The sequence below is a fragment of the Petaurus breviceps genome, unplaced genomic scaffold, assembly GCF_028583685.1.
Source record: "Petaurus breviceps papuanus isolate PSGF00001 unplaced genomic scaffold, PetGlider_PUasm1.0 90849, whole genome shotgun sequence".
In the NCBI taxonomy this organism is placed as follows: domain Eukaryota; kingdom Metazoa; phylum Chordata; class Mammalia; order Diprotodontia; family Petauridae; genus Petaurus; species Petaurus breviceps.
Window position 1 is genome coordinate 22,666,931 of NW_027187361.1, and position 17,040 is coordinate 22,683,970.

The following is a 17,040-nucleotide window of genomic DNA, read 5'->3' on the forward strand; positions in this document are numbered from 1 at the left end:
GTATTTCTTCTTAATAATCAGTATCATTGTTACCAGTCCAGGGGCTACTGATGAAGAGGAAGAAGGAAATAGCACTTCTTTCTTCTTGTGTGTGAAACAACAGAAAAGCCCATGGAAATGAACACAGCTCCACATCATAGCCTTTGGGTGCTTCAAGCAACAAAGCAGTAACAAACACATGCTTAGGAAATGCTTCCAATGTAAGATTTTTATTTTGGTTCTGTACTTTTGACAAGAGATTTATGCAACAGTTTATGCAACTGATAGGAAGAATTAGGAATAGCCCTGAAGTATTCCAAGGTGCCGGTAAATCAGGTAATATTGGCCTGGTGGAAAATAGGACAGTATCTGGAGTGAGATAACAATCCAAATAATCATTATGATATACAATGAGCAATTTCACACGTTGATTGTAGTCAACCCTAACTGGGTTAACAATACATTGACTTCCAGAAAACTTCTAAAACCCACTGATGATAATTTGGGTAAAATGTAGACGCTAATAACTCCAAAGCCCAGAGTGTGAAGGTGACCCCAGAGTGACCAGGGGTTTCACTTTGTGGGAAAAGCTCCTGTCTAGCTAGAGGAATGAGGCCTGGGAAGCAGAATGGGATAAAGTATGATCAGGCAAGAGCCAATATGCTGTTTATTTATTTTTTTAAAAAAGCAGAAGAATTTGGGAAAGTAAATGCAGATTAAAGGTTTTGCTTGTTTCTTTCTTGGTTGGTCTGGGCCACAAACCATGAAAAATTCATATGGAAGTGAACCAGATATGTTACTTCATACAACAAACTTTGGTTGTTCCAACCAAAGGTGAATGCCTCATTCTACCGGGGCTGCAAGTACAGTGGCCATGATGGTCTTGAACGATGATCAGGAAACTCCTTGTTATTTTCAGGATCACCCCAGAGCTTTGAGTGGGCCCAAAGTAAGTCAAGCTAGTGCAAATGGTAGGTCTGATGTAAGGACCAGCTCAATGGAATCTGTCCTAAAATTGTTTCTAGAGGGAAAGAATAGTTAAGTAGAACAACTTAAACCGACTTTTTGGGGTGCAGGGCTTTAGACTGACATTGACACTTTGGGAAAGTTTGAATCCGGGCAGTATAACTTTGAGTGTATTTGTTACTGTTCTCCTTAGAAACTCTGTCCGGGAACCCTCCTCCCCTTGGCCTGCCCCTTGCCTTGGAGCAAGACGTGTGTGTCTCAGCTTCACAGGGACTGTTCTCTGAGTCTGAGGCCAAGACCTCTCGGGACTGCTTCTTTATGTCAAATTTCTTCTTGTTCTTACTCCTTTTCGAATTCTCATCTGTTGCATCTCTTAATGGGCCAGTATTAACCTCTTCAAAAGGAAAGAGGGTAAAATAAGAATCCATCTCCTCCTCCTGCCTAGAAAAAAAGAAATTGGAGTTACATGGAGTCTGCTGAGCGGCACAAGGGGGACAGACATGGCCAGTGACACGTAAATACAAACTTAGAAGCTGGCTTCAGGACATTTGTCTGGCAATCATTCCATGTACACACACACACGCGCGCACGTGCACACACATGCACACACATACACATGCGCACACATGCACACTGAAAATAATCTTACCACCAAAGTTTCAAGTTGCCTGGATTTATTTTGCTCAAGTCATTTTTATAAGACTTTGGGGACATAGAAGAACCAGCACATAATTTCAACTAGGTTTGACATTTGCAATTCAACAAATTTGCTTGGGCCCCTCCATGTAAAGCATTGGGATCTATTGGCTTGTTACATAGACACCAGATTGGACTTTCCTTTACTTCATACAGTGCTCTCCATCTCTAGCTGGACTACCCAAATATTCAAAATGGTCATGCCCAATACATGATATATAAACCTGAAACTCTGAGAGGAGAGTGACTACTTATCCTCATTTGGACTGACTCCCTCTCCCCACTTCTGCCACCCTGACCCACAAATGTCTCTATCTACAGGTACACGTCATAAAATTTTCAAAATTTTTAAACATTGAAAACAAAATAGAGCATGCCAGTGAAACACAAGTCCTGGTGGGTCCTACCAAGCTGGAAAAGTTTTGTGCAGGCTTTAACTGGGGCAGTGTGACTGGCATTTTACCCAGAGTACAAAATTTGGAAGGTGTCAAACTTAAGAGAGTACTGACAGCATTTTCAATTTTTCAGCATTGCAGAAATAATAACGTTTAGCACATGGTTGGTGAGAACAATTAAAACAGGCAGTTATCAGAGAATGGATTGTAATAAACTTCTTCCTTAACCAGCACTGCTTGCATTGACCACTCCCTCCACACAAACATACACACAATGGAGGGTGCATGTTGTGTTACTTTCCCAAGGAGCAAAAATTATTGGTTACAGCTCTGAGTACGCATCCACTGATGAATTATATGCCAACAACTATCTCTCTAAATCTAGAACAGCATATCACTAGGTTGGCTCCCAGGGGATGAATTTTTTATACACAGCAACTCCCAAAGACCGTGTATTAAATTATAATCTGAATCAGTGAAGGGAGTACCCACATAGATGAAATCACAAATTAGTGAATCACTAATGTATATAATTTTAAGTTTAAAATTTAATATAGAGTATGATTATAAAGTAACAATATATTGATATATATTTGACAGTTATCAGAAATTATGCGTCCACACTAAGTGTTGAGCTCTTCAAAATGAGGACCTTAAGAGTCTGCACACATACAAGATTCTGTATTCAAGAGATGCTGCCCCTCCTTAGAACATTTGGAAATGCCTATATCCAATCCGTTTTCATAGCCTGTTGATGAATCCCATGAAAAAGTCCTACTTTATTCCTGTATAGTTATACTGTGACTCATATTCCTTTGGGGGCCAAAGTCAATGTATATTCACTTTAATCATCCGTTTTATTTACATGGATTTATATTCTTATACATTATTATTTCCATTTAGAGCCAAATATGACTCTGAATGATTTTCAGACTAACCAGCTTCTAAAGTCACTTTTAGTTCTAAATCTGTGATTCTATGGTTATTGAGGATATTAAAAGTAAACAGTTTCAAATGAAAAGTTTTCATAGATGTTTCAGCCACAGCACCATTTTTTTAACAATATGTACCCACCACCTTCCAAGGAAACTACAGTGAAGGGCAGTGGTTATTTGTATGTATAGGTTGAGTTGTTCTGGTATGCCTTAAAAAAAAAAAAAGCAATATTGTTTTTTTCTTATTTTTTCTTGTTTCAATCAGGGATAGATCCTGTCAGAGCTACCACGAGGGTGGGATAACCAGAGTTTTTATCTCAGGGATCTGAAATTTAGAGAACAGCACTGGTGTTCTTCAGCAGGTTAAAAAAAAGGCTAATCTTTTCATCTAGCTAGTAAGAATTACTGTTTAAGAGAGGAAGCGACTGGATAGCATGCTTCCACCCTGCCGTGGCCACACCACAGATAAGCTCTTTCTGGACTTGATCCATTATCAATGACCTTTCAGAGTTCCAGGATCTCTGTCCATTATTTTTGGATCTCTGTGTCCCCTTGTAGGGGAAAGTGTCCTGAAGTCCCTCCTCCCATAGGGCCTGTTGTGTCAAAAATCCTCTCCCCTCAACCCCCTAAGTCAAATGAGCTGAAAAAGGTTGGTATGAGCATGTATTTCATGCTGCTTATCATCCTAGGAACAATTTACAATGTTTGCTTTGAGTACCCACATTTCTAATTGGCTCCAGACACTGTACATATTATATTCTAGCAGGATCCTATGCTTATCTCTCAAAGAATAGCATTATTTAAAAGTGGTTGAAGTTTTGTTTGATTTTTTCCCAAATCTGTTGAATGGAAAGGGAGAATCTGGCTCAGGAAAGGGCCTCTAGTATTGATATAAATGTTCATTCCTTGGAAAGAACAGAGACTTACATGAAATAGTGTAGAGTGAAATGAGCAGAACCAAGAAAACACTGTGTACAGTGACAGCTATATTGTCTTAAGAATGACTTTGGGGGCACCTAGTTGGTGCAGTGAATAGATCACCAGCCCTGGAGTGAGGAGGACCTGGGTTCGGAGCCAGCCTCAGATACTTAACACACACAAAAAACTAGCCATGTGACCCTGGGCAAGTCACTTAACCCCAATTGCCCTCCAAAATAAAGAAAGCAAAAAAAACCCCAAAACAAAACAAAACATAACTATACTCTTTGGGGCGGCTAGGTGGCACAGTGAGTAGAGTGCTGGCCCTGGAATCAGGAGGACCTGAGTTCGGATCCGGCCTCAGACACTTAACACACACAAGCAAAAAACCTAGCCATGTGACCTTTAGCAAGTTACTTAAACCCAGTTGCCCTCCAAAAAGCAAAAAAAAAAAAAAAGAATGCCTTTGAACGACTAAGTCACTTTGACTATTATAGATATAAATCATATAAATTAAAAACAAAGGACATATAAAGATACTCTCTGCATCCAGAAGAAGAACTGGTAAATAGAAGCATGGATAGAATGACTTTATACACACATACACAGCTACCGTTAAACATACATTGGCATGTGTGTATGTATTCATATACATATGTGCTTACATACATGTATAGGTGTGTAAAATAGACACACACATATAAACATATACACACATATAAACATACACACATATACTTAGTTGTGTCTAATGGTAGCCATCTCTAGGGTGGGGTAAGGGGAGAGAAGATAAAAAAGGGAAAAAAAAGAAATTGACATGATGACTTTATTATATATTTAAAAGGAATAGCAAGTTGTCCAAGATAGATTTACAGTTTCATGTGCAATCATCTTTATTGTACTATGTTATGGACATACTTGTTTTATTCCATAAATTAAAAATTAAATTAAGAAAATAGACAGTGCTCAGGAAGTATGATCAAGGTAAATCTTGAGTCAAATAACCAGAAACTCCTTTATACTCAAGAAAATGGTTTGCTTTGATATCAGCTTGGGATAATTCACAATAAAATGCAATTGTGAGAAAGAAGCCGATATATGGCATATAAACTATTATACTTCCCTAACAAGTATCCATGAACTTACCCAAGAAAAGTCTGCTATGAGGAAAGCATGGGGGTGGTTAAAATCCTTACCACACCATTTTTAAGTGGCTAGAAACTTGGAGTTATCCCTTAAATGAGGCATGACCTCCCTGAAGATGGAGGAGACATCGTTCCCAATGAACACTGTCCTTTCTTTCCCCGATTTTGCCTAAGCACAAAAGCCAAACCATGTGTTTAGTGAAAGCTAGTTCAATTAGTCCAGCCCCAGGACCTAAGATGCCAAGGTATAATGGATAATGAAGGCCAAATAAAAAAAGGAAGGAAAGAAGGAAGGGAAAGAAAGAAAGAGAGAGAGAGACAGAGAGAGAGAGAGAGAGAGAGAGAGAGAGAGAGAGAGAGAGAGAGAAGAGAAGAGAAGAGAAGAGAAGAGAAGAGAAGAGAAGAGAAGAGAAGAGAAGAGAAGAGAAGAGAAGAGAAGAGAAGAGAAGAGAAGAGAAGAGGGAGAAAGGGAAGGAAGGAAGGAAGGAAGGAAGGAAGACAATAATTGACACAAGAGGAAAGAGGGCAAAGTAGTGGGAAATAGACCAATGTCTGTCTCTCACTGAAATAAAATGAGAGCTTGAGAGGGAGTTAGGCATGATCGCTTCACAAAAGGTTTCTCTGGGTTCAAATTTCCCAAATATAAATCAGGGATAAGAACTGACATTCTGTGATGTCACCCAGGAAATATCCAAAGGGAGGTTCCAAAGTGACGTCAATAAAACTGTCTCTTGTGTGATCAGCATTGACCTCTCCTTCATTGCTCAAACCTTTGCTATAAGTGCATTCTCTGTCAAACTCTCAATCAATAAACATTTTATAAAATGCCTACTATGTGCCCTGGGCAGTGTGCTAAATAAGCTCTGTGCATCTCACAGTGTGTATCCTAAACTCTAAGTTCAATTTAATTAAATAGACTTTTATTAAGCATTTATTCTGTGCAAGGTACCGAGAATACAATGTCTAAAACGAAGGAGCTCCATTCTACTGAGGAGATACAGCTCATAGACAAATAAGTTCATGTTGAGTAAAACAAGGTCATTTCAGCTGGCAGAATCCAGAGGGGCTTCATCCTCCAGCTGTGCTTGGAAGAAGGGTAGTGAGTGGACCAGGCAGAGCAGCAGGTTCTAGAGCCGACATTCATAAGCATAGCCTTAATTTAAGGAGCGTACAATGTTTAACAGTGATTGAGATCTGTTGGTCTAATATAACAATAGTTAATAACTTAGCATTTAAAAAGCATTTTAAGGTCCGCAAGGCACTTTATAAACATTTCATTTTGTCCTCACAATAACCCTGGGAAATAGATGGTGTTATTATTCCCATTTTATTTTATTTTATTTTTGCTTTTTGCAGAGGGGAAGGTAGGGCAATTGGGGTTAAGTTACTTGTCCAAGGTCACACGGCTGCTAAGTGTTAAGTGTCTGAGATCAGATTTGACTCAGGTCCTCCTGACTCCAGGGTCGGTGCTCTATTCACTGTGCCACCTAGCCGCCCCCATTCCCATTTTAGAAATGAGGAAACTGAGGCAGACAAAGGTTAATAAGTGGTTTACCCCTGGGTCACACAGCTAGTAATAGAATAAGACCAGATTTGAACTCAGGTCTTCCTGACTCTAGTTCCATCATTCTAGTCACTGTGACACTTAGCAGTGTATAAGGAAAACAATTATTTTCAGATTTTAGAGATAGGAAAGGACTTGAGCAAGTATCTCATCCAACCATTTCTTGAACAACATTTTCTTGCTGTTCAGTTGTTTTAATCATGACGAACTCTTCATGACCTCATTTGGAAGTGTTTTGCTATTTCCTTCTCCAGCCCATTTTACAAATGAGGAACTGAGGTAAACAGGGTTAAGTGAGAGATAAAGAAATGACTTGCTCAGGGGCACATGGAAAAAAAACAGAACCAGGATGAAACCCATGTCCTCTGACTGCAAATTTAGCATGCTTTCTACTCTATCATCTTGGTTGTCAGAAGAGTTTTATTCCAAAAATGTACTGTTGCATCAGAAAGGTAGCTAAGGGTATGCCCCTTTCTACTCACTTTTCTCTTTCCCCTCAAACTTTAAAGTTGGATCCTGAAACATGGATGATAAAAATTTCCAGTAGCAGAGGCCTCCCGTGAAGGCAAAATCCTTCGGTTTTCTCTTAGAGTGCACTCAAAGAGCAGGGTTAGAAATGGTACATTTGATCCTTCAGATTTTTCTCAAGAAGGGCCAATGGGCCCCTGACATTCACTGAAATCACAAAACTAACCAATGATATGCAATAGCTTAACAATTGTGACCGCATAGTTTAATGACTTCAAATGCTCGGCTTTCTCTAAGAGGAAAACAGTTATTCCCGGCAGTGGCAGATTATGGGAAGTGATTCATCTCAAGTCATCTCATAGACAGCGTCAAATCTTTATGTTTCAATCAAAGACTTTCTCAAGGCACAGCAGGAAAAATGGTGTGAAGGAAGGTAATGTGGCATAAAAGAAGGAGCATTAAATAACTTGAGAATTATGATTCCCACCAGCATGTCATTGCAGAGCAAAATGGCTTCCTGGGAAACCATCGAATGGATCCCCAGAAACAAAGCTAATGAGATGCTAATATTTTGTGAAAGAGTAATGGGGAATGGAGAGAGAAGTAGAGACCAGAACCAAGGCTACAGCTGAGACATCAGAACATTAGCTCACTGTTCTCTTTAGAGCCAACTTCTCCAGACCCACCATCCTGAGATTAAACAGTTATGCTCATGTGTTAAAAGAATATTGCTGGACCCTAAAGGCAGATATAAATCTAAAGCATCAGGAATACAACCATCTCCTTTCTAGCTGAGCATTTGTTCCTAAGGAAAGGAAAAAGAACCAGCCTTACTTCTCATTTTATTAGATCCGGTGTTTCTGACTTTCCCAAGAAGTCGTATTCCTTCCAAAAGGGAGACCTTATCAGGGAGAGTCTTACATCTGAGGTTGTGGTCGGGTGTTTCGATCCGGAGTGAAATGCTGGCTCAGTGCGTTGTCGAAGACTAACCTGCCATCTACCAGTTCCGTCAGATCAGATGCACCAGCTGAACTACTGGCCTGCAGCTCTAGGTGCCTGAATCCCCTAAGAGTGAGTTCCTTAGACTGGCTGATGAGGCAACACTTTGAGGTCATCTCGATGGTCAGATGTTGGCTCCTTGAGCACAGAGGGCCTATTCTACGGTATCTCTTGTTACATCTCCTTGATGTCTCCAGTGAGCTGTCTCTCCACAGGGGGGATCGATCAATTGTTCTGACAATGACCCGCCAGAGCGAATTGATGAAGGCAAAGCAAGCTACCATTACTTCTCCTAGATGCTCATTAACAGGCTTTCTAATCATTCATTTTTGGAATTCTGCTACAAATGAGAAGTTCACTGGTCCACAGCTGGTAAATTCCATTTGAAAAGCAAGAACTCAGAGGGGCTGTAGCAAACAGAGGTTCTGGTATGAACTACCCTTGATGTCAAACAATCACAGCTTTTCCTAGATAGATGTTCCATGAACAAGCTCTCTGATAATGAGTTTTGCTAGGAATCACAGTCAAGCTCACTGGCCTATAACTTGCCACTTCCATTTTCTTTCCTTTATTCACCTTTCTTATACAGTAGCTTTAAAATCGTTGTGAAATCTTACCCCTTGTTTTATTTCATGTACTCATCTATGTATGAATTTTCTCTCCCTCCCATCCCCACCTCCAAACCCAGGTAGAATGCAAACTCCTGGAGGTCAGGGACTCTGGTTTCTGCTGTTGCCTGCACAGTAGGTACCTAAAAGGACAAGAAGTCCACAAATGGTAGCCACGTGGAAAAAGGAACAAAATGGGACCATGGGAAGTGGGAAGGAATACATGCAGACACTGTACTGGGTTACCCTGCAATGTGATGTCGGTCCATTGGAGGGTGTTTCTAACCATTCTACAGCATTGGAGTAAACTGAGGCAGAGTCAGCTAGGACTCTGAGAGCAGTGAGGCAAGGTGGCTACAGGGGACTCCCTGGCAGGTTCTCTTCCTTTCTACGTTGGTGTGTCCTGCTGGGGTGCGACAGGTCGCAGGGAGACACACCACAGGATATGCGCTGCACGTTTCATAGCCACAGATCTGGCCTTGGAAGAGGCCTCAGAGATTGCTTCATTTTCCATCAGATTATGCTCTCCTTAAGGGCAGGGCCATGTCTTTCCTTATATTCACAGTGCTTGGCATAGTGACTGGCGCTTAGTAAATGTTTAATAAATGCTAACTAACGTGTACTAGAAGACTGATCCAATTTAATCTCCTCGTTTTACACAGATCAAGAAACTGAGGCCGAGAAAGACTCCTTCTTTGCTTTGCCTAGGGTCACCCAGGCAGCCCAAGCAGTGGAGTCAGGACTTGAACACAGGTCCTTTGACTCCAAATTCAGTACTCTCCGGAAGCTGAGGGGGGAAGCACGTAGCTCCCAGCCTCAGGCCCTGTTCACCCCATCAAAGAGTTAGGATGCTTTGCTTTTGCTGTGGTTCTCCCTTGATGTGAACCTTGTGTGACTAGGTCAAGGTTTACCTAAAGAGAGGCTGACAGATGATGGCAGAAGCCCTCCTGGAAGAGTTCCTCAAGACAACCTTTCCTCCAGTCAGGAAGAAGCTTCTCTGGCAGCCACTCACTCCTACATTGACCTTCGAATTCCTCCCTACTTTTGCTGTTGCAGCTGTTCATCTTTTATCTCTATTTCTTTCTGCGCCATAAGGTCCGTGAGTCTACTTTTTATTTCCCTCTGCATACAGCAGGCACCCAATCCATTGAATCTGCCTGGCAACAGCCTCCAGCAGATCACCTTTTAATTGTTAAAGGGACTGTGCTTTTTCTCTCCCCTCAGAAGATTTTAAACACATTTGGACAGAACAGAAGAATTTTGAAATTAACTCATACAGTTGTTTCCTTTTGGGCATATATATATCTGGGTACCAGCTGCACCAATGGAGGAATGTGTGACCATCAAGCAGATGCTTCTGAACCTCCCAGCAGCTGCACCCTCAAAGCAAGTGCCTCCTGGGGGGCTAGACTTGTGCCCATAACTTAGGCAGCACCGTGGATAGAGCACCAGACTTAGAATCGGGAAGACTCACCTTCCTGAGTTCAAATCTGACCTAGCTGTGGGACCCTGAGCAAGTCATTTAACCCTGTATGTAGGACTCTGTTTCCTTGTTTGTCAAATGAGCTGGAGAAGGAAATGGCAAACCTTGACAAACTTTTACCAAGAAACCCCAAATGTGGTCACAGAGAGTCTGATACGAATGAAATGACTCAGCATCAACAAAACAACAGCATGTATGTAGAATGCCCATGGTTCATGGCAGGTCTTCTCTGCACTGGGCAGAGAAGCAGGTTCTTTATCCCCCAGGGAAGCGACCTTGCTGAGGCAAGCCAAATGGCCACCGACCTTTAATGAAAGCGGCTCTAGATGTCGAGGTTTGCATGCTGGGAAGATTTACCGGTCTTTAAGTTATGGTGGCTTAGAGATTTAGAGAGTACCAGCTACCTAACTATGCAGAACCCTGCAGCAGAAAACACGAGCCATAGACAAAGAGAAGTCGGTCAACATCATGCTGACTGTGAATCTGCCCGTTAGACGGGCAAAGAAACCATTCATTGAACTGGCTCGATATGAATCAGCCATTCTCGATTGCCTCAGATTGCTGAATGTAACCACTAGGAAGTCGGGGCTACTTTATGTGACTGAATTGACAAGCCACCAGCGCCACAAATAAAAAACACCTTTCACCCACACACTCAATGCCATCTGCTCTTTTGGGTCACATTGCCTCCTGTTCAGGTTAGCTTGTCTGAGTTACTCAACTGTAAATTCCTCAAGGGCAAGGACCAAGTCCCATTTCATTTTTGTAAATACAGGCCTAGCACAAAACTTTTCACAAACAGATGCCAAAAAAAATCAATCAATAACCATTTCTTAAGTGCCTGTTCTGTGCTAGGTCCTGCTATTTGTGGGTCAATCATTTCTCTGCGGTGCCATTTGGGGGGTTTTCTTGGCAAAGTTACTAGAATGGTTTTCCATTTCATTCTCCAGCTCATTTTACAAAAGAGAAGCCAAAGCAAACAGGGTTAAGTGACTTGCCCAGGGTCACACAGGTAGCATCTGAGGCTGGATTTGAACTCATGAAGATGAGTCTTCCTGATTCCAAGCCCAATGCTCTATGCATTGCACCACCTAGCTGACCCAGGCCTTGTTATATTTGTTTCAAATATGACTGGCACTTTTTAAGCATTTATTGTATGGAAAGCATTGTCCCAGGTTCAAAGTATACAAATACAAAAAGGAAAGTCTCTGCCTTCAAAAAGCTAACATTTTGGTGGGAGATGTAATATGTAAACTGAGAATATAAAATACATACATGGTAATTTCAAGCATGAGAAGGTAACTTATCTTGGAGCGCATGCCTGGGAGAAATCAGAAGAGGGCTCACCTAGGAATGGGTACCTAGGTTGTCCTTTGAAGGAAAATGGAGATTCTAAGAGATGTCCTAAGGAGCCCACTCTAGACACAGCTGTATGGGGACACCTTTGCAAAGACTGGGAAGTGGGACATGGAATGTTGTGTATGGAGGAAAAGGTAGAGGCTTTATCTGGAAGGGAGAGAAGATGAAGACGGGGAACATGAATCAAGCTGGGAAAGGTTAAGTGGGAACAAGATTATGGAAGACTTCAAAGCAGCTTATAGACTCAGAATCTGAATCCTGTGTCAGATGCTTTCTAACTAGGGAACCCTGGGCGAGGGACTTAATTAGCCTTATCTGTAAAATGAGAATAATAATAACAACATCTCACAGGGTTATTGATGATGATCAAATCAGATAACTTATGTTTACAAAATGCATTTTACAGATATTATTATTATCACTATTATGCCAGACTGAGGCTTTTTATCCCAGAGGCAACAGGGAAGAGAGTTTTGAGTGGGGAATGACCTGATCAAATCCGTGATTCATGAATATCAACTTGGCTGTCATGTGGAGGGGAGATTGAAGTGGGCAGAGATCAAAAACGGAGAAACCAATTAGGAGCCAGTAACAGTAGCCCCACACAAGACGAGTCAGGAACCAGGGTGCTGTGCTTGCACGTGGTACCCACTATGCCCAGGTGAGCGATGATGCCTAGGGGTGGTAATCTCAGAGGAAAAGATGAACGTAAACTTCCACTCAATCATTCCTTGAAAAAGCGGAACATTGAAGGATACTGTAAGGGGATGCACACAGAGGGCGAAGTAGGGAAATTTAAAGCTCTTTCCTTAAGAGCTTAAGGAACGGATGGTTTGCTGCTTTTCCCAATGTTCCTTCAATACTTCAGGTTTTCACTGGTGTAACTACTGTCTTGACCGTTGTGAACAATAACAACAGTAACAGCCAGCATTTGTCAAGTGGTTTAAAGTTTACAAAGTGCTTCATAAACATTATCTCATCTGATCCTTACAGCAACCTGGGGGAAGCAGACACTGTTTTTTACCCCCATTTTACAGACAAGGAAACTGGCAGACAGCTGAAGTGATTTGCTGAGGGTCACAGAGCTGATGTTTGAAGCAGAATTTGAACTCGGGTCTTCCTGAGTTCCTAGCTGACTTCAAGTGTTGGCCTGGCCAAAAAATGATCACTCTTCTGCCAAACTGCTAACGAGCCTCTCTAAACTTAGCCAGGCTAATGTTCAGAAAAGAGGCATACACATACATTTTACCTGGCTCTGCCTTCAAGCTTTTCCACATGAGTTGTTCTTTCCAGTGCTAGCACAGGGTCACCCCCACACCACCAGAGGATGACTTGAATGGAGGCCCTACCTAGTCGAACCCTGCTTTTATGTAGACAGTGTGTTAGAAACTGCTTTCTTGAATCCTAATAAACAGTTGGAGAGCTGCTCCCCATTAATTGTCTAAGACTGTGCTTTTTCCAAGAATTCTGAAATCATATTCACAGATATAATATAGGCATTCACTAGACAACTGAAGATTAAGGGATAGAATCACAGATGCATTTTCAGGCAAACTTGCCACATCTCGGTCTTTCCCTCCATATATTTAAAGGACAATTGCTCCCTACCCAAGGATGAGAACAAAGGTGTTTGAAAAAATCCACCTGATTTAGGAAGTAGGAAGTTAGAGCATACTTACTTTGGGGGTTCTTTCATTGGTGTAGAGCTTATAAAGGAACAAGAGAGTGCGTATTTGTTCTGGCTGATTTTAATAAGTCCGCTTCTGAGGCAAAAGTCCTAGAATGACAACAATAGCAACCATTCAATCGGTAATAGCCCACACTGGGAGACATGTCAACCCCAGTCTGCCCTGGCCTAGTCGTGAGCGGAGCTCTCTGTGCCATTCTCCTCAACGGGGCAGGTCTGAAGAGGGCAGTTCAAAGTCAGGGTTAAGAATCTGTGCACGGTTTAATTGCTTCACTCGTCAAAGTCCTCTTTGACGCATCTCTGTCCTTCCCTCCAAGGACGGATTGGTTTCCAAATGCGCCCATCCATCCCCTCCTCTTCACAATCTGCCCCTGACTCTCTAATCCCAACATTCTTTGCTTGGGTCAGACTCTGGTTACATCTTTCCCAGACTTGCTCTATGCCCAGCTTCCTATGGCCTGCTCTGTTGTTCCCACACTGTCCAAGGCAACATCTTCTTTGTCCATTTTTTTTTTTAACCTCCCTAACATTTCTCATGGCGTCCTTGCCCCGTGTTCTATAGGCCTATGGGCTGTTTCGTATTCTTAATTGAAGCTCACACACTCCTGCCTACATGTAAATTTTTTCAATCTACTCCAATCACCAGATGTCTCCCTGCCATCTTGTATCTAACTTCCTTGCATTTATTCTGCATATATTGTAATTGATTTATCCTCCTCCCCCTGCCTAGGATGAGCTCATTGCATTTGTAGCATACAGTAGGAGCTTAATGAATGCTGATTGTTTGGTCAGTCTTTTTGTGTGCCTTAACCTGTGCCTGTAATTGTTCCAAGTTCATATGTTTTTCATATTCTTGACAGTAAACCTTCTCCCAAAGCAGTGCCATGTGCCTAGATTTACCACCCCTTCTCAGAGTAGTTATTCCACTGCCCATCTGCCTGCTCTGTGTCCACCTCAGCACATATAACCTCAAAAAGAAAACAGTGGGAAGATTGTACAGCGTTTTGGTGACGGTTGTTGTTTCTGTGGATGGCACCCAACACAAGTTCTTGGTCAATCAACCGACCAGCCAATCTTGGCCGTGATTCTCACAACACACAGCTCCACCTCCTTGGATGCCAGCAGAACATAACGCCATTTTTTTCCCTGTAAACATGGAATCCTGTCCACCCAGCGAGGACATAATTCCATTACGTCATAGTTTTGATAATTTTTCAGGTGAACTATTACAATGACTATTTTCCAGACTGTTCTCCCTTTCTCCCAAAGCCTGCTTTCTGCCCAGTCACTGTGTGATGTGTGCCTACTCACTCTTCTGTTGTTACACTTCAGAACGGTATAGAATCGGTCATACGGCTCGTCTTCTTTGGGTGTTGCTATGATGATAGCTGGAACGTAGAAATCACAGCCTTTTGGGACCACAATTTTGGCAAATACATAGTCTCCAACCTGTATAGAACAACATATTTTGTATAGAGTTACGCTCCTGTAGAATAAATACACAATGTTATTACATAAGTTTAGGCAACATAAACTTTTAAAAAAGGCTTAATTACCACCAGCCTCAAAGCAAGAAGACCTGAGACTGGATTCTGCCTCTTCACACACATTCTGCCGGTGTGACCGTGGGCAAATCATTTAAATTTAACTCTCGAATATTATGAAGTTTCCGAGAAAGGAGAAAAGGCTAACCTGAATTGGTAGAAGGAGTTTCCTCACCTGAGGTCTCCCTATACTAACGAATGCACATTATGTGCAGGCCCTATCCCTATGTCTGCACTAGCAGATTTTAATATGAAGAAACGATAGAAATTAGTTTTTCTAGACTACCAAGGATGATAAATAGATCATAGTTCTAATAATTCCAGGGTACTCTCTGATGTTCATACCCCATATCTGGAGCCCTGTACTCATTTCTGAAAGTCACATTCTAAGAGAGATACTGATTAATCAAAGTTTATCCAGAAGAAATGAATGGGACTTGACACAATGTCATACAAGAAACAGTGAAAAGAGTTGGGCGTGTATTTATGGCCTATGGAAGAGATGATTGAGGTATGATATGATGGCTTGGGCAGCTAAATGGTGGAGTAGACAGAGCGCCTGGCCTGGAGTCAGGAAAGCTCATCTTCCTCAGTTTAAATCCAACCTAGCTATGTGACCCAGGACAAGTCACTTAACCCTGTTTGCCTCAGTTTATTCATCTGTAAAAGGGGTTTGAGAAGGAAATAGCAAACCACTCCAGTATCTTTGCCATGAAAACTTTCAATGCTATCATGAAGAATTGGTCACAGCTAAAACAATTCAGCGACAACAAATGATGGCTTCCTTTAACTATTCCTACGATTATAAATTTAGATTTGAGGAGGCCCTTAGAAGATCATCTAGTCCAAATGCCTTACTTTACAGAGGAGAAAACAGTGGTCCAGTGAGTCTAAGAGGTCACATAGGTTGTAAATGACCAACACAGCATCTGAACCCAAGGCCTGGGACTCTATGCCACAGAACGACTGACCTACTTGTGTTGTCTTACTGAAGTTACCCCCAACGGAAAGTGTACAGATCTCCTTTGCCCTGTAACATCCCACTTTTTAAAATTTAACATATATTTCATATATGTGTGTGTATGTACACGTATCATGTCTCCCTACCTCAACAGAATATGCAATATTAAGGTCAAGAATTATTGTTATTTTCAGTCTTTGGATGTCCAACATCTGTGACTGTGCCTTCTGTGCAGTAGGTCCCTGATGTGAGCTAAATTGCAAAAATTACCAAAAACTTGTAGGGAGTTACCCCAAGGAACATGTCAGCTACCCATAAGAAATATGTTGCTAGCAATTACAGGTGTCTCAAAAGGAAATGGGTTGCCTTAGGAAACATTTCCTTTGAAATTCTGCTTTTTGGGGATGCTGTCCCAGAGATCAACTAACATTCTAACAATCATGAAGTTTTTTTTAAGTATTTACTGTGGGCCAGACACCTTGCTAAGCATGGAGGATAAAGTAGAAATTGACCCCCAAGATCCCATACAGCTCGGAATTTACAATACTTTTTAAATTAAATTATTTATTTTTAGTTTTCAACATTTATTTCCATAAGTTTTAAATTTCCCACCCTCTCCTTCTCCCTCCCCAAGATGGTATGCAATCTGATATGGGCTCTACACATACATTCATTCCTATTAAACACATTTTCCCATTAGTCATGTTGGATAGAAGAATTACAACAAATGGAAAAAACCATGAGAAAGAAAGAAAAAAAAGCAAAAGAAAACAAAAAAGAAAATAGTCTGCTTCATTCTGCATTCTGACTTATCTTCTCAACCCTCTTTTACAGATGAATAAACTGATGCAAAGAGGGTTAAGTGACTTGTCCAGGTCACATAGCTAGCAAATATCTGCGGTTGGATTTAAACTGAGGAAGATGAGTTTCCCTGACAAAGACTTCTTTCTCTGGATGTGGATGGCATTTTCCATCATGTGTCCTTTAGAATTGTTTTAGGTCCTTGCATTGCTGAGAAGGGCTAAGTCTATCAAAGCAGTCCTCACACACTGTGGCTGTTACTATGTACGATGTTCTCCTGCTTCTGCTGATTCAACGCTTTTTTGACAGACTGCTTTTCAATTGACTCACCAACCAAGTAGTAACTAAAACTAACAAGTCATTATGAAACTCATCTTTCCAAAGCTTGTTTCTGCATGTGCTTTTTTTTAATAGCAACTGACTATTTAGAATTAGGGTGATATAAGGGACATGTGATCAAAGCCACTAAATCTTTTATAGATTTATAACTAGATGAGAAAATACTATGATTCCACAAATATTATCCATTCAA

General features: G+C 41.3%; 1 protein-coding gene across 1 annotated transcript in view; it reads right to left on the minus strand.

The window, feature by feature from the left end:
* Positions 1–217: 217 nt before the first annotated feature.
* Positions 218–17,040, minus strand: part of VWA3B (von Willebrand factor A domain containing 3B) — a 210,539-nt gene continuing 193,716 nt past the window's right edge. The window contains exons 25-28 of the mRNA XM_069073058.1: positions 14,514–14,651; positions 13,195–13,292; positions 5,911–5,920; positions 218–1,379 (exon numbers count right to left, since the gene is read on the minus strand). Of these exons, the coding sequence (XP_068929159.1) occupies positions 1,032–1,379; positions 5,911–5,920; positions 13,195–13,292; positions 14,514–14,651 (594 nt within the window). The 3' untranslated portion in view covers positions 218–1,031. The remainder of the gene's footprint in view (positions 1,380–5,910; positions 5,921–13,194; positions 13,293–14,513; positions 14,652–17,040) is intronic.